Source organism: Plasmodium sp. gorilla clade G2, assembly GCF_900097015.1.
Source record: "Plasmodium sp. gorilla clade G2 genome assembly, chromosome: 14".
Classification (NCBI taxonomy): domain Eukaryota; phylum Apicomplexa; class Aconoidasida; order Haemosporida; family Plasmodiidae; genus Plasmodium; species Plasmodium adleri (nom. inval.).
The window spans coordinates 2,594,217-2,617,681 of NC_041706.1; the positions used below are offsets into that span (position 1 = coordinate 2,594,217).

The following is a 23,465-nucleotide window of genomic DNA, read 5'->3' on the forward strand; positions in this document are numbered from 1 at the left end:
TCTTTTTAATAAAATATTACCATCAAAATGAAAATCAATAAATAAATAATATATAAAATAAATAATATATACAATAAATAACGTTAAAAAAAAAATATATATATAGATATAGATATATGTAATGCTTATTTTGTATTTTTCCTCTTTATATATATTAACAAAAAAGTAGAATTATGAAAAAAATAAATATATATATATTATATATATATATAAAATAATTAAATAATATATTACTATATTATTTGTACATTAAAAAAAAAAAAAAAAAAAAATATATATATTATATATATATAAATAAAATAAATTAAAAAAATATATATTTACATATATTATATGTGTATATTCTTTAATTTTTATAAAAGCATAAAATAATTACAAATTAGCATATATAAATATACTCATATATTAAGTATATTTAAATATAATAATTTAAATTCCAAAAAAAAAATATAAAAAAAAAAAATAAAATAAAATAAAAAATAAAAAACAAAAATAAAAATAAAAATAAAAATAAAAAACTTACATAATATAATAATAAATGCTATATATTATAATGTTTAGAAATATATATATATATATATATATATATATATATATATATATATATATATTCTTTTAAATGAAAAAAAGTAAAAAAGTAAAAAAGTAAAAAAGTAAAAAAGTAAAAAAGTAAATAAAAACCAATAATATTTATTCGATTATTGTAAAAAAAATAAAAAAGAAATAAATCTAAATTACATATATTTTATACATATAATCAACATATGTGTATATATATTTTTAAATTAAAAATTATTAAAATATTATTATAAATATTAATATATACATATTACATATATATATATATATATATATAATATATATTTACAAAAAGTATTATAATCAATTTAAAATTTTCATATATATAAAAAATATATTTATTATTTAAAAATAATTAAACTACTCCTTCTCATATATTTTTACGAATTCTATATTTTAAATAATATTAATATATATATATATATATAATTCATGCTTATTTTATTCTATGAAATTCAAAGGATGAGTAAAATAATAATTGTAATAATAATATATTTCCATATATATTTATATATACATGAAATATTGTATGTAAAGAAGTATAATTGTATAAATATACAATATACAACTATATGAAAAATAAATATATATATTTAAAAGTTATTTATTTCAAAATAAAAAAAAGAATAAATAAATAAATACAAATATATATATATATATATATATATAATATCATCCATATAAATAATTACATATAATTTAATAATAATTATATACACATTTACACATGTGGTTATCTATTATTAAGAATAATATTAAAAAAAAAAAAAAAAAGAAAATAAGGATTCTTATGTAATAAAAAATTTCTCATAAAAAATAAAAAAAGAAACTTAAAAATTATACTTCATTTAATATTTTCCTATAATAATATGTATGTATGTATGTATGTATGTATGTATGTATGTATGTATATATATATATATATATATATATTCATTTACTAACAAAAAGATTAATAATAAAAGTGTGTTAATAATATATAATATTTTATAATGTATTCATAATTATATTATATATATTAAAAGAACAAAATAGACACAAAAGAAAATGAGCATATAATTTTTTTATTTAAATAATACAACTCAGTTTGACAATCTTGTGTCTAAATAAAAAAAATAAAATAATATAATATTTAAATAAATATATTATAATATAAATATTTAAATATATCCAAATAAAATAAAATAATTACAAATATATTACATAATCAAAAATAAATATATTTTAACACATTTTATTATAATATAATAATAATGCATATAAATATAAATACACATATGTATAGAAATTATTTTTAAATATATGTAAAAAATTATTTTAAATATTCACATTTTATTATTTTATTCATTCATTTTTTTCCTCGATGCAATTTAGAAAAAATATATATATACTCAGTCTAAACATGCATACAAAAAAAAGAATACGCCATTGTGAAATTATTAAGTTCTTTCTTTCATATTTATATTATACATATGAATATATATTTAATAAAAAATAGCAAATAATAAAATAATTTAAAATAAAATAATATTAAAATAACAAAATTATATATGTATGTATATATAATTTATTCAATATATATATTATGAATATTAATAATTTACAACCATATACATATATAAATATATATACAAATCTAAAATAGTATACACATATATATATATATATATATATATATATATATGTGTATGTATTCATAAAATAAAATAAAAATATTTATTATCATACATTTTTGTTATGTACTAATTTTTTTCCACTTTACAAGGAAAAAAAGAAAAAATAATAATAATATATAAATAAAAAAAAAAAAAAATGAAAATACAATAAAATAAAAAAAAAAAAAAAAAAAAAAAATATGAATATGAATATGAATATATAATACAAAAATTGTTTTAACACATACTATTATTCTATAAGAAAAAATACATGTAACTTATATCTTAATAATAATTTAAAAACTTCAATGTAAACACATATGTATATAATATAAACAAATATGTAAGAAACAATAAAAAAAAAAAAAAAAAAAAAAAAAAATGAATATGTAAATATATGAATATTATAATACGAACATACTACTATATATAAATATATTACTTATATAATATTATATTTTATATACATATAAATATATAAATATATATATATTAAATATTATATATAAATAATATTCTTTACATATAAAATTTTAAATACTAATTATGTATATATATAAATGTAATCACAATATAATACTATATATATATATATATATATATATATATATAATATAATAATAAAAATTATTTAAAAGTATGTAATCACATTTATATATATAGAGAGATCAAATTTTACAGTATTTTAGAAAATAAAAATATTACATTCAAAACGTTTAACACTTTAATAATAATAAATATTACCAGCTTTGTACGTATTATACATCTATATAATATATGTTAATATATCATGCATAAAATGAAAAAAAAAAAAAAAAGCATGTAATAAATACATATAGTATGGTTTAAAATATTATATTATATTATAATATATTATTATAAATATTTATTTATATATAGTTAAAATGCATTTTTTTTTTTTTTACAAATTTTACATGAGTTACATATATATATCTATTTAAATATATTTCTCTCTATTTTTACATAAAATCATATATTTTTTTTTTTTTTTTTTTTAAAGTTTATAAATATTTTATTTATATATATCTTAGTAATATATATATATATTTTTTTTTTTTTTTTAAATTTTAATAAAAATCCAAATAATTGAAATTTTATAAATATTACAAAATATAAAAATATAATATATATATAATTTATATATAAATGTAAAAAAAAAATTATATATATATATATAATTATTTTTTATTTATAATATATGTAAATATGTATAATATATATATATATATATATTATATATAACATAACATATATAAAATAAATAATAATTATTATTATATGTGAAGTTTATTTGTTACTTTTTTATGTATAAATATAAAATTATCATATATATGCTTACAATAAACTACGTAAATTTATAAGTATTTTTTTATATGAATAATATAATAAATATAAATTTCATATATGATATATATATATTAAATATTATATGCTTATAAATATAATATATATTAATAATTATAGGTACATATGTTATTATATATATATATATGTATATATTTATTATATATAATTATTAAAACAATATAATGATATTTATAGTATAAAATACAATACATATTTTCATATACATAAAATATTATGTATAAGTGATATATAATATTATTTTTATTTCTCACAGAATCTTCCTTTTATGTTTTCCTTTCTCACCTATTCCTCTGCATGCGAGGTCCTAATAAAATTAATTTTTGCATGCAGGCCCTTTTTTTTAAAATAGAGAAAATGAAAAAGTGGATCAATAAATAAATATACAAAATAAAATATTATTTTACAAATATAATAAAAAAAAAAAAAAAAAAAAAAAAAAAAAAAAAAAAAAAGGGTTGCAAAATTTTACAAAATATATTTTACGTTATAAATATATATAAATAAAAATAATTAAGACAATATTTCAATTCTATTATCATTTTTAGTAAATTCATAAATGTATCTATATAATTATATATATATATATATAATATAATATTATTTATATAAATAAATAATATATTATTATGTATTTTTACATTATATAATTTATATATTTTAACGCAATTTTGGAAATTCAAATAAATTTTAAGTCTAATAGTAAAAATAAATGAAAATGGAAATAAATAAATACATAAGTATGAGACAACATATATAAAATAAATTAAAAAAATGATACCAAAAATAAATAAAAAATAATAAAATAAAAAATAAAATAAAATGAATAAATAAATAAATAAATAAATAAATAAATAATATTTTACTTACATAATTAGGATTATTATATATATAGCTACCTATTTTTTTGTTATATAAAATTACATTATATATAATAGTTAATATTATAAATATATGTAAATTTGTATACTTATATAATTAGCTAATATTATAATATATAGAATATTAAATGAAATATGAAAAAAAAAATGTAAATAAATAAATAAATAAATAAGTTATTAAAGTAAATAAAGGAATAAAAGTAATGATAAGAAAAAATGATATAATCAAATAACATTAGAAAAAATCATTTAAACATCATTACATATATAATTCTGATAAAACAGTAAAATTAGAAAATCAAAAAAAAAAAAAACATAAGCAAAAAAAAAAAAAAAAAATAGAAAAAAAAAGAATATTACATCTATTTGAATATTTTATAATATATAACATTATTTCCTGTTCACATGATGAAAATGTTTATTCATTCTTTTTTGATAGAAAAAAAAAAAAAAAAAAAATGAAAGAAGATATATGTTATATTTACCTCATATTATATATAAAATTATACATATAAATGTAATATGTAAATAAATATGAGCTCATTTATAATTATTTAAAAGAACATTCATCATAAAAATATGTTTTCTGTGAAATTGTTTTTAGTATTTTGGTTATAAAAATATACTTAAAAATTTTTTTTTTTTTTATTAATATATATATATATTAAACATATTTTAAAAAATATATTAATAAAATATAAGAAAAAATAATAAATTCAGGTTCAAAAAATATATTTCTATTTATAAGCATTTATGAAAAATGTACACACATCAAATTCTTATATATTTATAAAAATTTCAAGTTTATTATTATATATATATAAATATATTTTACAGTTTTATTAATATGCATATATTATCTATATATTTATATATATATATTATATATATGCGGTTCACTAAAATATGAATTGAATTATTTATTATTATTTTTTTTATTTTATTTTATTTATTTGTTTATTTATTTTATCCATTGATTATCCTTTTTCCCCTAATGTAATCACAAAACATATAACTGAGTGGTAAAATAAATTTACTTATTTACAATTATTTCTTTTTAATATATAAGAACCAATCCATAGATAAACAGTTAATATGTAATATTGCATAAATCTGCTTATAAAATAAAAAAAAAAATAAAATAAACTTCATTAATATGGATATAATCAAATAACTTCTTATGTAGCATATCCTAAAAATGCTTAAATAATATCACATTATAAATATTACACACTTTATAAAATAATAAGAACATTCTTTTATAAATATATATATATATATATATATATATATATTTATTATATATTCATTTAATATTTTTTTTTTTTTTTTTTTTTTTTTTGTTTTTTATTACATACACAAAAATGCAACTATTTCACTAATATATTATAGGGGCTTAAAGGTGTATAATATATATATAGAAAAAAAAAATTAATAATTATATATGTATTATATATATATATATATATATATAATATACATACAAAAAAAATATCTTATATAATTCGAAGTTTTTTTTAAAATATACATTTTATATAAAATATTATTTAATAATATAAAACTTTTATGTCACTAAAATTATATATATATTTTAAGGAATATATATACATAAAATATATATATATATATATATAATACTTATTTTAATATAGTATAAAGGTAAATATAAAATATATATATATTCATTTTCTAAATATTATGAAAATATTATATGGATTTTAAAAAAATTATTTGTATTTATAATTTGTATATATTCCTAAATAGAATACTATAAATCATATAGAGGGGTATATTAACAATAACCATATATATATATATAAACTCTGTATACTCTTTTGACAATATATTTATATATTTTAAATCAAAAAATATATACTTATAAAAAATTATTCCTTCTTCATTTCTCTTTTTTTTAATGGCCACATATATATATATGTATATGTTGGTATTCCTTATAATATCATTATTTTAAAAAAAATATATATATATATTTAAAATGATTACATTTTTTAAAAAGAAAATAAATAGAAAAAATTTTATTCCATTTTAAAAATTATATATTATTTTGAATGTCTTAAGGACGATCATATTAAAAATAAAAAAAAAATTGAAAAAAATTACAATCTTATTTTTCATTTCATTTTACTTTGTTTTATATTATAATGTTTTATTTATTTATTATGTATTTTTTAAAATATTTTTTTGAATCGTCTTTTTATTAATATTTATCAGTTAAATGATGGACACATACATCTAATTATAAATTTTCATAATTTAGATTAAATATATGATTATATAAAATTTGTTCTAAGTCTTTTAAAAGAATAAATAAAAAAATTTAGCGTACACATGATAATATATATTTAATGTAATGGGGAAAAAAAAATATATTTTTTAGATCTATGTATGATTAAAGAATAAAGGAACACACTTAACTATATATACTCATATAAAAAGGAAATATAATATATATATATATATATATATATATATATATATTTATAAATTTATTTATTTTCGTGATTTCATCATCAGGTTCCATATGATAAAAAGGATAACATATATATGACGTTAAATATAAACATATATATATGTGTGTTGCTCATTTATTATTTAGGATTATATCCTAATATATTTCATTTTAATTATAAAGAATCTATAGGTTTATTTTTTATTAAAATTTGTACAATAATTGGTTTTGACTATTATTACATTCCAACATGTTTCATAATGCTACCTTTAGGACATTTACTGATAATAGATATTTTATATGTTCTTCCATATAATATATATATATATATATTATACAACTATTTTTTTTTTTTTATTATAATTTTTTTTTTTTTTTTTTTTCATATTTGGAATATATTAATAATTTGTATATACACATCAAAGGAATATATTATATAGCAACAACATATTCATGTATATATAAAAATTTTATTTTTTTTATACCTAAAAAATTATATTGGTTCATATAATATATGAGAATATACAAATACTTATTATTAGTAGCATTTATCATATCTTAATATTAATGATATATTTGTAAATTCTCAATTTGGTGTATATAATAAATATTATTAAAATACACATTACATAAGGAACAAAAAGAAAAAAATAAAAATAGAAATAAAAATAAAAATAGTAATATCATGAAACTTATATTATTGTTCTTTTTGTTTTATTGTATTTTTAAAAATACTGTTCTGCTTCAGAGAACAAATGATGTACCTCTAATTAATTATGAGATGATACCATTAAGAAGGTTAAGAATATATATATATATATATATATATATATATATATATATATATTTAATAAAATAAATACATATTTTATAAACTGAGAAAAAATATATTCATATAATCAAAATAAATTTTATTATTTATATCTATATGATTTATTTTACCAATTTTAAAAGATGGCAGGTGTCTAATAGGGAATTCACAAAATTAAAAGAAAAGTTAAAAATATTTATAGCATCAGGTATAAAATAAATACAACATATTCCTCATAATTTATTTTGTTTTATTATTTTTTTTTTTTCTTTCTGTATTATGGGAGGAATTATAACCAATATTATTTTATCATATTTATATCTTTCATTAAGTAAATGTATTTTCCTTTTTTCTTTTCAATGTATATGTTTTAGAAATTCAAAAGGATAAATCAATATTGCTTCGAAAATATTATAAGGAATTCTACATTATAGGTGCGATTACTTGATATATAAATTAAAAATATACAAGTGAAAAAAAATGATTATTTTTTTTTGGTTTAACAAAATTTTTGTCTTTTTTTTCTTAATAGACGATAATAATGTATAGAAGAAAAAAGAGAAACATATATATTTTAAAAGGATAAAATAAAACAATGCAATAAAATAAGATAAAAACAGTTGTATATTTAAAAATTTGGACATTAAAAATAAATATATTTATATATATTATTATTTTGTAGAATGATATAGTACCTGTTGAAAATTTAGATGAAGAAAAAAGTAACAATGTTTTAAGCGAAAAACTGTCAGGTAAAATGCGCAACATATATAATATAGTAATATTATAATTATATGTATATATATATATATCTGAATATATTATTTACCTGTGTAGATGTTAATGAATTGAAAAATGATAAGACAATTGATGTGAATGGTCCAATATTATTGATATGAGTGATATGAGATATATATTATATATTTTGTTCTTTCCACAAAACAAATACATATATTTCCATTTTGTTGTAAGGATTATATTATTATCCTAATATACGATATTATTTTTTATTATTAATTTTTTTGTATATATTTAGCACATATATATTAAATTATTTTATATATGGAATTGTTTTTATTTTTTTAAAGAAAAAATAAAGAGAGTAATATATTTATATATATTTATTTTCATAATAATATTCTTCTTTTGGTGTCATATAGAATATGTTTTCCTTTCAAGTATAAGATTATTCATATATTTATACACATGAATAGATATTCTCATAATTTGAATAAAATACGAAAACAAAATATTTAATTACAAAAAAAATTATATCATAAAAAAAAAAAAAATAAATAAATATAAAAAAATAAAATAAAATAATCTTAATAAATATAATGTATATAATAAATGTTAGATATTAAAATATTTTTATACCATATATTTTATTTTCTAATAACTTTGATTTTCTAGTTTTAATATATCTTTTTCTAATTGGTTGAGCTGTTTTTCATAACTTTCTTTTTTCTTCAATTTTCTAACAGAATTAATATCAACTACATGTGATATTTTTAAATATTCTTTATTAATTTCATTATATTTATTTTTTAATTCTACTAATAAGTAATCTCTTTTTTCTTTTATTTCTCGCGTTATTTTTTCTTCATCAATAATGTCTTGTTTTTTTAAATTTTCTTTTTCTTTTAATTCGTTCTTAATCTTTATAAGGTAAGGACTGATCTTTCCATAGTCTTCTTTATTTAAAGGATCATCGTCAATTAAAACTTTTCCTTTTTTTTTTTTTTTCTCAACTGGTTTTGAATTTATTACTTGTACAGCATTATCATATATATAATCGATATCTTCTGTAATATTCATTAGGGGTATATCATTACGATCAGGTAAAGGATCTTTATATTTTTTCTTTTTTGTGGATACCTTTAACAAATTTGGGTTTTTCTTTTTTATTTCATTTAAGGAAGCTATCATTTGATTTTTTTCTCCTTTTTTCAAAACTTTCTTTTCACAACTAGTTTGTAATTCTTCTATTCTTTTTTGAACTGATACCTTTTTAATTAATTCTCCTGTAGGGTTAGATACATTATATCGTTTTCCTCTTAAATTAAAAGTAGAATAACTTGGAAGTAAATTAGGGTCATGTTTGGATTTATATAATATTTTTTTTATTCTAGTTTCTTCACTACTTTTTATTATACTATAGGCATTATCATCGTCTAATGTCATCAGTTCAAATAATTTTTCGTAATTCTCCATTGTAGTTATTTGTGGCAACATGGTTAAATATTATGTCATTTCCAAAAATAAAGAATAATAAACCAATAAAATAATATAAAAAAATTAAAAAAATAAAAAAAAATTACAAAATAAATGTAAAAAATATTTTAACGAGAGCAAAAAGAAGAAATAAGACGTAACACACATATATATATATAATATATATATAATAAATATTTATATATTAACATATGAGTATATTTTCATATATAATGTTTTATATTTTTCATATTCTACATTTCTATAAAATATAATAAATATTTGGATGAAACTTTTATTTGTAAAATATGGAAAATATTTTAATATAATCCTATCTGTCTATCTATAAGATTTTTTTAATAAAATTATAATAATTTGCAGCTATATATATATTATTTTTTCTTTTTTATAGGAGGAAAAATGTCTAAAAGGATATATATTTTGCACATGATATAGAGAGAAGGAATGATAAAAAAAAAAAATAATAAAATAATAAATAAATAAAATAACAGAATTAAATAAAATAAAAAATTATGTTCATAATCTACTATAAATGGATAAGTGTTATATTATATATATATTATGTATTACATTTATGCCTGAAAAATTATATAATAAATAAGAGATCTCTTATGGTTTGATCTGCTTCAATTATATATATATATATATATATATATATAATTCATATTGAATAACATTTAATAATATTAACAAACGTAAAAGAGGAACATTATTATTTTTTATATATTAATATTTTTCATTTTTTTTTTTTTTTTTTTTTTTTTTTCATATATGTTAATATAACCTTAAATTAACATCAAAATTATAATAGAGAATCTCTTTGTTCTTCATATTATTAGGAACAAGATGGTTCATTATATATTTTTCACAAATGAATTATTATTTTTATACTATTTTGACCTCAAAGATTATTCATTTATTTTCAAGAAATATATAAAAAGAGAGCCTTCATGTGAATAATACTCTCCCTTTGTCTTTACATTATTTTATATATTTGATAATATATATTAAATAGGTGGCACATATTACATGTACATATATGAGATATAAGTATTATATGAATATTACATAGTTTAGTATTGACATATATATATTTATAATTATATATAATATATTATTTTTTTTATTCCATATAAATAAATATATAAAAAATGAAGATAATCTACATATAATATATTAATTATATATATATATATATATATATATATATATATATATATATATTTATTTTTATATAAATATAAAAATCTATGATAACATTTGTCATTAATTTTTCATTAGAATACATTTGCATATATAAATATATATTTAAGAAAAATTGTTGGTACATAATAAAACATTGTAAAATAATTATTCATTAAAACCATAAAGCAGAGAAAAGTATAATAATAAAATAAAATTATAAGGATATATATTAATAATTATGAAACGTTATAGAACGTAATATGAATAAATAAAATATAGTAATTTTTTTTTTTTCTTTTTTTTTGTGTATAAAATTTAATTCTATCACAATGAATTGTTGACAAAAAAAAAAATAAATAAATAAAGAATATTAATTAAATATATAAATATTTATTATATTTATACATAAATTTATTCTATTATCCTCATTTTTATAATGTTTTTCCTTTAATATAAAAAAATAAAAAATTAAATAAATAAATAAATAAATAAATATATATATATATATATTTACATATAATTAATTAATTAATTAGAATCAAATAAAAAATTACATAAATTCGTTACTTCAAAATGAGGCCTTTAAATGATCAGGAGACTATGATTGTTTTTAAGAAACTTTCCAAATTGTAATTTGAAAAAAATAAGTATTTCAACTTAAGAAATATGAATATATGATATATATAACGAAAAAATAAAATAAGGAATTTTTTATTTTATACAAAAGGGTGATATATATATATATATATAATGATTATATTTATTTTATTTTTTTATTATCATTTTTAGTGTTGGAAATAATCTGTTAACAATGTTGTCTTATAGTAACGAAGAATATATATTAAGATTGCATAGAGCAAACGTATATTTTGTTAGGTACAGCAAAGAAATTATATAATGAATAAATAAATAAATAAATAAATAAATATATATATATATATATATATATATATATATATATATTTAATGTCATATATCGTTTTTAATTTATAGAGCTGACGTGGCCAAACAAGCTGAATCATTAAATAAAAATTCACTGGTAAAAATATAGTGAAATGTATTTATGTACATTCATAATTATATATCATTATAAGGAAAATATATAATATATATATATATTTGAACCAATTATATTGTATCATATTTTATTATATATATTTATTTTTTATATTCACTTTTTTTTTAGATATCTATGGGAATATGCTTGGGAAAATTTACCAAGACAAATAAATTTTTCATAAAAATAACAGCTATATCATTTTTAAACGAGTTTTGTATTCATAAAATTTGGTTAAAAGAATCAGGGGAAAAGAACTTTTTATTTGGAAATAATGTGTTAAAGGTTATTATTAAGAATTTGAAATATATTCTGAATAATATGAAAATTTTATGGTGAAGCCATATAGTTGTTATATATATATATAATATATATTTTTTTTTTTTTTTTTTTTTCGTAGAGCCATTTATTAAAAATTAGTGATAACATAAAAAAAGGAGACGGGATAATGGTTTTGTCTATGAATGATAACCCCATAGGTTTTGGTATATCCATAAGAAACACACAAGAAATTAAAATCTTAAATGTAACTGATACTATATTGATTCATCAGGTATATAAATATATATATATATATGTATATATATATATATACATGTCTTATATTTTGGAAAATACTATTTAAAGAATATATATATATTTTTACATGTTTTAGTATATAAATTATATATTATTCATTACATTTTATTTTTATATTTACATTTACTTCTTTTCTTTTCAGAGTGATATTGGAGAATATTTAAGATGTGAAACAGCCATATAAACAAGAAATAATCAAATAAATAAAAATATAAACTTTTTTATTTCGTATTTTTTAAAACCGTTATGTGTAGATCAATTATTTATTTTTATAATTTTTTTTTTTTTGTTATAAAAATAAATAACTATAATAAATTTTTTTTTTTTTTTTTATAATCTTTGTTTTGGTTTCTTTTCTTTATTAATATTATATATATATATATATATATATTATATAAATTTTATTTATATATTTGTATTTTATAATAATTAAAACTTAAAATATTTTTTTTTAAAAAAAATTCCTTTAGTTTTTCATATATCTATAAGTAATGAATGCATATTTAATGTTCTGAATTTACAGAATATTTCATAAAAGATTAAAAGTGTATGTACATTTATAACGTCTTTATAGATAACCGAAATGTTATTTCATTTATAGGCACATATATATATATATATATTGTTAATAAAATTAATTTGTATTTCCTTTTAATTTGACAAGCCAAAAAGTACATATTCTTTTGTGTACATATATGGATTAGAAGTGTATATACTTATTTAAAATTATACATATAAATAGCTTAATATGTTTATAAAAATGTTTCATATCAATAAATAAATTTTTTTTGTTTACACAAATATTCTTATATATATATATAAAAATAATGAAAATATATTTATATATTTTTAATTAAAAAATATATTTTATTTTATTTTATTTTATTTTATTTTATTTATTTTTTTTTTTTTTTCATTCTTAATATGAAAAATATTTTAAAAAAATAATTTAAAAGATATAATTAAATATATAATCTGGATTAAAACAATTTATATTTTTTTACAACATCAAAAAAGAAAAATAAACAAACAAAATATTAAAAGAAAATAACATATATATTTATATATATTATATATATGTATGTATATATAATAATATATATTATTATTCGTTAAATTTTTTTTTTTTTTTTTTTTTATACATTAATTATATTCTATATTAATTATATTACATATTATACTTATTTTATATTTATATAAATATTACATTAAAAAAAATATATATAAAAATAAGAAAAAAAGAAGATTTTTTTTTTTTTTTTTTTTTTTTTTTTTTTTTTTTTTTGCTTGAGTATTAAAAAAATACTACTCCCTATATAACAAGGTATATATATTCAATCCTACACGTAAAAGGAAAACAGAAAAAGATGGATTTAAAAAAGAACATTAAAAAAAATAAGGAAAATGAGAAAGTTAAGGATCCAGTTGAACAGTCATGTGAAGAGGAGCCTAGAAGGTTTAACCAAGAAGTAAGTGTCAGTATAAGAAGAGAAAATTTCAGTCTTCCAAAAATTCAGAAAAACGGTTTATTAAGCTATGAGGAAGAGAATGAATCTTTTGAAGATGAGGATAGTGAAAGTAATACTAACGCAAGTAGGAAGAAAAAAAAAGAAATATTAAATTTAAAGAAGTTGTTAGAGAATATGGAAAAAAGAAATAGATTTGATAGGCAAAGTAGTGACGCAAGGAATAATGCATTAGAAGAAGAAATAAAAAGAATTTCTTCTATGATGAATTATTATAAAGATTTTGAGGTTTTGATTGCAACTATCTGTAACAGTATATTGGGAGATCCTAATGCTCACGTTGAGAAACTCGAATTATTATTTTTTATTTTTTATGAGAGTTTTAAAAGAAAAAAGGATATATTATATATAAGGTTGAACAATAATTTGTATGAATTAAGAAGCATGGATGATAAAATGGAAGATGAAAATGAGAATATAAATAATACAAATGATAACAGCCAAGAATCTCATGATCAAAATAATGAAAAGTCCATCAAGGAAAAATGTAGATACTTTTCAGATCTAAACATCTTAAGTTGTATATCTATATGTAATGTATTAAAGTCTATAACGCCATCATACAAAATTATTGTGAGTGAAGGGTCAAACGAAATGAATGATAAGAAGGATAATGATTCGCATGGAAATAATAATATGCCCACGAACAAGAAATCAGTGAATCCAACAAAGAATTATTCTAAATTAATAAAAAATGTGAACAAAGTAGAAAAAATGATAGTAAATTTTTTTAGAAGATTTTGTAAATTGCTAAGAGAAAATATATCTTCTAACCTTATTGTATTCGTTAATTTGTTGTGTGAAATAGTAGGGGTAAATTTATATTTATCTAGGGAAGAAAATTTATTTGAATACCTTGTAATTTATAGCAACTTGAAGGTATATAGTAAAAAGAAATATAACAATAATATTAATTTATTAAACAATGCTAATGTGCTTAAGAACATAAAGAAGTTTAAGTTATTGTGTGCGAATTGTGTGATTCAAATAATAGAAATTATAAAAAATGATAGTAACTTATCGTTCACTTTAAACTTAGTAGATTGTTTTTCTAATATGTTTTTTAAGAACGAAAAGAATATTACCTCAACTTTGTTAAAAATATTTACTAATATAGATATAAAGGAAAAGAAGTCAAATGCACGAATATATGAAAATCATTCTTCAAATACGCATATGGATAATAACAAAGAATTAAATGCAAAAACTAATATAAGTGGCGATATTAAAATAATCGAGAAAAATGTAGAAAAAATATTGGATCGTTTATTTGTAATATATATGTGTGTATTAAAAGAATTTGATAAATATTCACATAAAATATTAAAATGTTCATTAATTGCTATATCGAAATACTCTATGTATATAGATAAGTTCATAATGGATGATATATTAATAGAAATTAAAGATCTTGCTGTTATCAAAATGATTCCACCTACATTAAGAATGATGTGTATAATTGTTTATCTAGAAATATATAATAGTATTAATGATTATATATATGTTGATTGTACATGGGTAGGTAATACAATTTTGGAGTTAGTAGATTTTTCTTGTATCCCTACCTTTTATAGTTTTACCCCAGATTATAAAAGTAAAAGGGGTAATAATAATTGGAATAATCAATTCGCGGATAATAGCGATGATGAATCTATTAATAGTGAATTGGAAAATTTTATGAAATATGATGAATTCAAATTTAATACTGATTCAGATGATCTAGAAAGAAAACTGAACAAAGGAATAGAGAATGAAAAAAGATTATATCAAAAGTTCAAATATTGTATGAAAGTAATAAAAGCTATTGATTTATTATTAAAAACGAAAAGTTTTACTATTAACTATAATAACTTTAAATCAAGTAGTAGTGATTTATTATATAAAATAATATACCAATTATTTAATATAGTAGTACATATTGATTTTGAGATTGGAATGATACTTTTAGACTTTTTAAGTCATTTATTTACGACATATCCATTAATAAAATGTATATGTGAACAAGAAGGAATAGTAGTTTCTTATATGGATAAAAACTTTTCTGTATTCTATCATAATGTTTTATTACATTCTAGTTTCCTCAAAGAACTATCATGTGAAGCTCTAAACATTTCTTTGAATGATTCAAATGAAGAATACAGAAAAATTGTTGAAAAGTTTCTTAAAGAACAAAAAGAACATGAAATAGAACATAAAATAATAAATTTTACTTTGGATGTAAGTGATATAGATATAATAAACCAAGAACGTTTTATGAATTATACTCCTAGTGGAAGCATAAATATAGATAAACAAAAATGTGAAGAAAATAAGAAAAGTGTTCAACACCTTATAAACCTTGATAAAAAATTTAAGAAACTTTTACATGAACATAGAGAACCTCCAAAAAGGTCTGCAGTCAAAACTTCAAAAACCAATAATTCAACTAATAATAAATCACTTTATGAGTTGAATGTTAGGGATCTTATGCATGTTACCTATGCTAAATATGATGATTTAATTAAATGTTTTGAGAGAAAACATAAAAAGGATACAACACAAAAAATAAATGTTCCTAACAAAGAAAATAATACCAAAAATAAATAAATAAATAAATAAATAAATAAATATAAAATTAAATAAATGAATTATTTGAAAATAATCTATATATTATTTCATATATGAAATATTTTTTCATTTAATTCATGAAATTTTTTTGGAGACATATGTAGTTTTTCCTATATATTTTTTTTTATATCTGATAAGTAATATGTGTTACAATTGTATAACAACACATATGTTATCATAATATAATTATAATGGAAATTATAGTTTTATTTTTAGTTTATTTTTAGTTTTATTATTATTATTATTAGTAGTAGTAGTTTCTTATTTTTTCTTATACCTTATAATTATTTTCTTATTCATTATAATTATTTTCTTATTTATTATAATTATTTTCTTATTCATCATAATTATTTTCTTATTCGTTATAATTATTTTCTTATTCATTATAATTATTTTCTTATTCATTATAATTATTTTACATTTTTTTTTTTTTTTTTTTTATTTGATATTAAAAAATAGTAGACATAACAAATAAACTTTACCAAAAGGACAATTATTTGAATATAAAAATAATATATATATATATAATATATATTTTCCACTTTAAATTTATAAGCTTTTTTTAAAATATTTATTTATTATATATATTTCCTATTTCGAATTATACACGTTGGTGGTAATATATTTAAAACATGTAATTTATCTACATTATATATTATAATAATATGATTTATAATAAATTAAGAATTCACAAATTGCATAATGGTAAAAAAAATGTGATTATAAATGGAAGAGGGGGGAACAAAAAAATTATTGAAATGAATAAACACAGAAAAAAAAATAATAATAATAAATAAATAAAATAAATTTAAAATATATGCCTTTTTAAAATTATGTGTATTATAAATCTTTAGAAATTAATTTTATATGATAGGGGATTAGCAAAAAATATATAATAAAAATTAAAGATATTCTGCAAAAATATATATATATATATATTATATAATATATACATATTATGACATTTTTTTTTTTTTTTTTTTTTTTTTTTTTTACAAATAAATTTTATTATATGTATAATTTTAATATATAATAAAAATACGTATAAAAATAAACAATGCTTCATTTTATTTTTATTTTTTTCAAATATATAAAAGAATATAATATTTTTTTTGATATATTATATATATATATATATAATAATAACATATATTTTTTTCATGACATAAAATATTTAAATATAATAAAAAATATTTATAAATTTTTTAAAGTATATAATTAAAAAAAATTAAAAAAATTAATGTAAAAGAAAAGAAAGCATTAATTTCATTTTACAATTTATAATAATATATATATATATATTATGTACCTGAAGTCGATCCATATATATTTTGATATTATTTTTATTATAAAGAGGAGAAAAAAATTGTAAATTTTTATTTATTTATTCATTTTTTATATATTATTTATATACTTATATACGTTATATAATATTATTTTTCGTAATTTACAAATATGAAATGGTAAATTTGTTAGAATTTAGTAAATAATTTCCTATTATCATATATGAAATTCTTATTTTAATTTTTTTCATATACTCATTTCTTTATATTTGATCTTTTTTATTCGATATGTTTTATTTTATATTATTATTTTATCTTTTTAATTTTATCCGTTGCCATATTTGTAAAGATTAAATTATAAAATAATACACGGTTTTAATCTGAGTAATATAATATTATTTATTTAATTTTTTTTAATCTATTCTATAAAACTATTATTTTATTATAATATTTTATATTTTTTTTTTATTTATATTTTATTTATTTATTTTTTTTTTTTTTTTTGGGGGTTTGTTTATAAAATATCATATTCTATATAAATAAAATATATATATATATATATATATATATATATATATATATATTTATAATTATATATGTTATTTTTATTATTAAAGTGGAAGAAAAATATAACATCCATTTTAATATATTTATATAGATGGAATAGTACAATAGATATATTATATATATATAATTATATATATATATATATATATATATATATGTGGTTTTATTTTTGGTTAAGAGTTATTATTTTTTTTTTTATATATATAACTTTTAATTTTTTGTAAAATATGGAAGAAGAAAAAAAATAAAATTTTTTTTTTGTTTGTTTCCATTTATAAGATTAGTAAAATAAATATATGTATATGCATATAATTATATAAAATAAGCATTACATATATTTCTATATATATATATTATTCAATGAAAGAAAGGAATGTTATATTTTCCTTAATTTTGTAAAAAGAATGGGTAGTCAAGATAAAGAGCACAAGTATAAATCTAATGTAGAATTAGAATTTTCTGATAATGTTTCAGATGACGATATTAATATAGATAAAGAAAATATATGGGACACCGATATAAATATTATAGATGATGAACTTAATATAATAGATAATGATGATGTGTTAAATCAGAACAACGCAAATAATAAGAATACAGGTTTGTAAATAAAATAAACAAGAAACACATACATACATATGTAGACATATATATTTATATATTCATATATTTTTTTTTTTTTTTTTTTTTTTTTTTTTTCCCTATTTAGATTATCAAAATGATACAACTTTTAAAGTTCAACCTAAACAAACTGAATGGTTTGATGAAGAAGAAATTTTTGATTTACCAAATAATTTAGAAGATATTACGAGTAAAAATAATTCCATCGAAAATAATGAAATAAATAAATGTGATTATCAAAATGAATTTTATCAACAAAATATTTTTGATCAACAAAATATTTTTGATCAACAAAATATTTCTGAACAACAAGAGTATATTAAAATTCATGAGGATAATAAAAACTTCCATGAATTTTCAGACGCAGATATTTTATTTAATAATTTACCAACTGATCAAGCAGTTGAGCAAAATAATGAACATGTGCCCATGTGTGATATATCCAAACGTTCTGATAGTCAAGTAAATGATCAATTTAATGTAAATAATGAGGAGGATAATAAACATCTGAATATATTATTACAAATTAAAAACATATTAAACATTAATGAAGATAAAGACTTAATACAATATATCGAAAAATTAAATAATATGAATACCAACTATATACAAAATGTTAGTGATGATGATTATCATAGAGATAATACTTTTAATTTAAAGGAACGTTTATTAAATGAAGAAAATGAACAAAAAGTTAATGAATTAAAAGAACGTGAATTATATTATTTAGATACGATTGAGAAATTAAAAAATGAAATAAAAATTAAAGAAGAAATCGAAGAAAATAATGTACATAAATTAGAAAACAAAATTCACGAATATGAAATACAAAATGAAGAACTAAAAAATGAAAAGGAAAAACTGCAAAGTACTATTAATGAATATACTCATAATTTTAATAATTTAAATGATCACAACAAAATTACTAATAAAGAATGTGAAGAACTTAAAAATAATTGTGATGTATTTAAACAAAAATATGAAAAATTAAAAGAAGAACAAGAAATCTATATAAAAAAAGAGGAAGAGTACAAATCATTATTAGATGAATTGAAAAATGAAAATAATGAATGGAAAGAAAAAAATCAAAAAATGCATGAAGAAAATATGAAATCATCTGAGGAATTAAAAAAGTTTGAAGAAATTAGAAAAGCTGAAGATGTGAAAAAGATAGAAGAATTAGAAAATAAAATTAATGATCTTTTAAATATTAATGATGATTATAAAGTTAAATTAAATCAATCTAATGATGTACTTCTTCAATTTGAAAAAAAATTAAATAATACTTTAAATGATAGTAAAAAGAATGAACATATATATTCTAACAAAATACAAACATTAGAAAACACAATTGTAATGTTAGAAGAAGAAATGAATTGTATCAAAAAAGAGAATCAAGAAATAATAAATAATTATAATGAACTAGAAAATGATTACAACTTATTATTAAATAAAAACAAACAATTAAATGAAGAATATGGAAACTTAAAAATATGTAAAGAACAAAATGAACAGAATATACAAAACTTAAAATCAAATATCCAAATCAACGAACAAGAGTATTACTTAAACAATAAAAAATTACAGGAGCAGAATTTAAGGTTAGAAAATTTAATTATTGAAAATAATAAGAATAATAAAATGTTAGAATTATTAAAAAGTGAAAAATTAAAAATGGAAAGTGAAAATGATATATTAAAAAAAGATTTAGCTAATATGGAAGAAGACTTAAAGAAGTTAGAAAAACATAGTTATGATATTTATGAAATTAAAAATCATTTAGAAGAAGTAGTAGATAAAAATAAAAAATTAATTGAAGATGTAGAATTAGAAAAGAATGAAAAAGAACATTTGAAAAATCAAGTCAAAGCATATAATATTGAAATGAATAATTCATATCTTGTTTTAAAGACATATAAAATGAAATGTTCGTTTTTCTTAAATATTATAAAAAATTATGAAGAAAATATAAATATTTTAGAAAATAAATTAAAAAAATATGAATACAAAAATGATAAAATAAATGATTTGACAGATAATTTATACTTATATACTATGCAAAATAATAAAGAAAGATATTATGATGAGAAAAATCATTCAAATAATAGTTACATTATAAAAAGTTGTGATAGTTCTAAGGATAAACACTTTGATGAACAAAAGGAAGAAGAATATGATGGGGAAGAAAAGTATGCATACAATATTTTATTAAATAATCAATCAGAATGTTTAATAAAAGCGCAACTATTATTAAAAGAAGAATTAGATAAAGAAATACAAAAAAAAGATGAGATTCTAATTAAGCTACAAAAATTAATTTCTACTTTAAAAGAGAAAAATCTTATAATAAATGAAAAGAATTATAAAATTAAAAAATATCAACTTATCAATGAAAACTTACAAGACTGTATTGCAGGTTATCAAAAAGATATACAAATATTGAAAGAAAATATACATAATTTAGAGAAACAAATAGAATTAAAACAGATCAAAAATTTGGTATTACCTCCAAAAGTACATGTACATGTATCCAAATTATCATCATTAGAAAATAATATAAAAAATGAACTCAAAGGTATAATAGGAAATTCGTCCAACTTTTTAGAAAATACATTTAAATATATAAATGAAAATCCTTTAAAAAAAAACTTACAAAATAAAGCATTCTTCTCAACATCGGGAGAGAAGAAAATTCAAGATGATATCTCTAAACAAGTTGATCTAAATAAAGAAGAAGTTTCAAATTGTGATTCTGTTGTTGATGTTACAGGAATGGCCAAAAACTTTCTATACAATAATATGAACATATTACAGAATTTTAAATATGATGTGAAGGATAATGTGGTATTAAAAAGTGATGTATTTAATGAAAATGGACAAGAATATGATGGTGTAAAATTAAATGATCCATATGTAACTGTAGATAATGAAAAGGAAAATAACATGTATGATGAAAAGGAAAATAAAATATATGATGAAAAGGAAAATAAAATATATGATGAAGAACAAAGTTTATATGATAATAATGATCCATATATTTCTATTAATGAGGAGAAAGAATATATTCATTCTGATAATGTATCATATGAAGATAATATAAAAAATGTGAATATTGTATCAAATGAGCAAAGCAAGAATATAAATATTTCTCAAAACGATAAAGTAAGTGAAAATAAAAATATATATTTTAATCTTTTCTTTGGAAAAAAAAGCAAAAATAATAATAATAATAGTAACAATAATAATAGTAATAATAATAATAGTAATTATAATAGTAACAATTTGAATGGTAAAAATGAATTATTGACTTCGCAAAATAGTACAAATAGTTTAGTAAAAACCGATTGTGATATTAAAAATTTATTCAATAAAAATATGAAGAACGAAAATAAAAAAGCAAAAGAAGAAAGCACTAATTTCTTTATGAAAAATTTTTTTCCTACGAATGAAAATGATACATCAAATAATAATAAACAAAATAATAAAAATAATACTGAATCAGTTTTTCCAACTACTTATCAAACTCCATATCATTTTGATAAACAACATGAACATATGTATGATGAATTAAAAGGTGATAAAAATGAGAAAATATTGAAAAATGAAAATTATTGTGATAATAATATGAACACATATAATGATCTTACATATAATAGTGAATTATACATATCTGAAGAAGATACCAATAAATATGATGCAAATATAGAAGCACAAAATGTTATGGATAATTCAAATAATGAAGAGCAAATTAAAAAAAATATAACACATAAAAATAGTGAACAATATCCACAACCTAATTTATCTGATGAAGATCCACCTATTAGTGATGTTTGGAATGACAAAATTGATTTAGATAATTTTGAGTTAGAAAATGTTTAATAAAAAAAATGAAATTTATAATATATCATAACTGTTAATATATATATGAATTTTTTATTATGTCTTATTATTCATATATAATATATGTATATGTATTCATCAAGTTTAATACATATTTTGTACAACACATATAAATGAAAATAT

The 23,465-nt window shown here is 16.2% G+C and overlaps 5 protein-coding genes across 5 annotated transcripts; 4 read left to right on the top strand and 1 right to left on the bottom strand.

The window, feature by feature from the left end:
• Positions 1 to 7,656: 7,656 nt before the first annotated feature.
• Positions 7,657 to 8,681, top strand: PADL01_1466400 (conserved Plasmodium protein, unknown function; the record flags this gene model as incomplete). The annotated part of the gene is made up of 6 exons (XM_028684968.1): positions 7,657 to 7,769; positions 7,926 to 7,990; positions 8,157 to 8,216; positions 8,315 to 8,325; positions 8,465 to 8,534; positions 8,620 to 8,681. 6 exons carry the CDS (start codon positions 7,657 to 7,659, stop codon positions 8,679 to 8,681), a joined length of 381 nt encoding a protein of 126 aa, XP_028540994.1.
• A 493-nt stretch (positions 8,682 to 9,174) lies between these two features.
• On the bottom strand, positions 9,175 to 10,017 carry PADL01_1466500 (conserved Plasmodium protein, unknown function; the record flags this gene model as incomplete). The annotated part of the gene is made up of 1 exon (XM_028684970.1): positions 9,175 to 10,017. The coding sequence occupies one exon, from the start codon at positions 10,015 to 10,017 to the stop codon at positions 9,175 to 9,177; it is 843 nt and encodes a 280-aa protein (XP_028540995.1).
• A 1,758-nt stretch (positions 10,018 to 11,775) lies between these two features.
• Positions 11,776 to 13,022, top strand: PADL01_1466600 (large ribosomal subunit assembling protein, putative; the record flags this gene model as incomplete). Its single annotated transcript, XM_028684971.1, has 6 exons — positions 11,776 to 11,831; positions 11,992 to 12,078; positions 12,196 to 12,241; positions 12,389 to 12,544; positions 12,660 to 12,812; positions 12,981 to 13,022. 6 exons carry the CDS (start codon positions 11,776 to 11,778, stop codon positions 13,020 to 13,022), a joined length of 540 nt encoding a protein of 179 aa, XP_028540996.1.
• Positions 13,023 to 14,205: 1,183 nt separating this feature from the next.
• Positions 14,206 to 16,950, top strand: PADL01_1466700 (conserved Plasmodium protein, unknown function; the record flags this gene model as incomplete). The annotated part of the gene is made up of 1 exon (XM_028684972.1): positions 14,206 to 16,950. The coding sequence occupies one exon, from the start codon at positions 14,206 to 14,208 to the stop codon at positions 16,948 to 16,950; it is 2,745 nt and encodes a 914-aa protein (XP_028540997.1).
• A 2,275-nt stretch (positions 16,951 to 19,225) lies between these two features.
• On the top strand, positions 19,226 to 23,321 carry PADL01_1466800 (rhoptry protein, putative; the record flags this gene model as incomplete). The annotated part of the gene is made up of 2 exons (XM_028684973.1): positions 19,226 to 19,421; positions 19,531 to 23,321. 2 exons carry the CDS (start codon positions 19,226 to 19,228, stop codon positions 23,319 to 23,321), a joined length of 3,987 nt encoding a protein of 1,328 aa, XP_028540998.1.
• Positions 23,322 to 23,465: the final 144 nt, after the last annotated feature.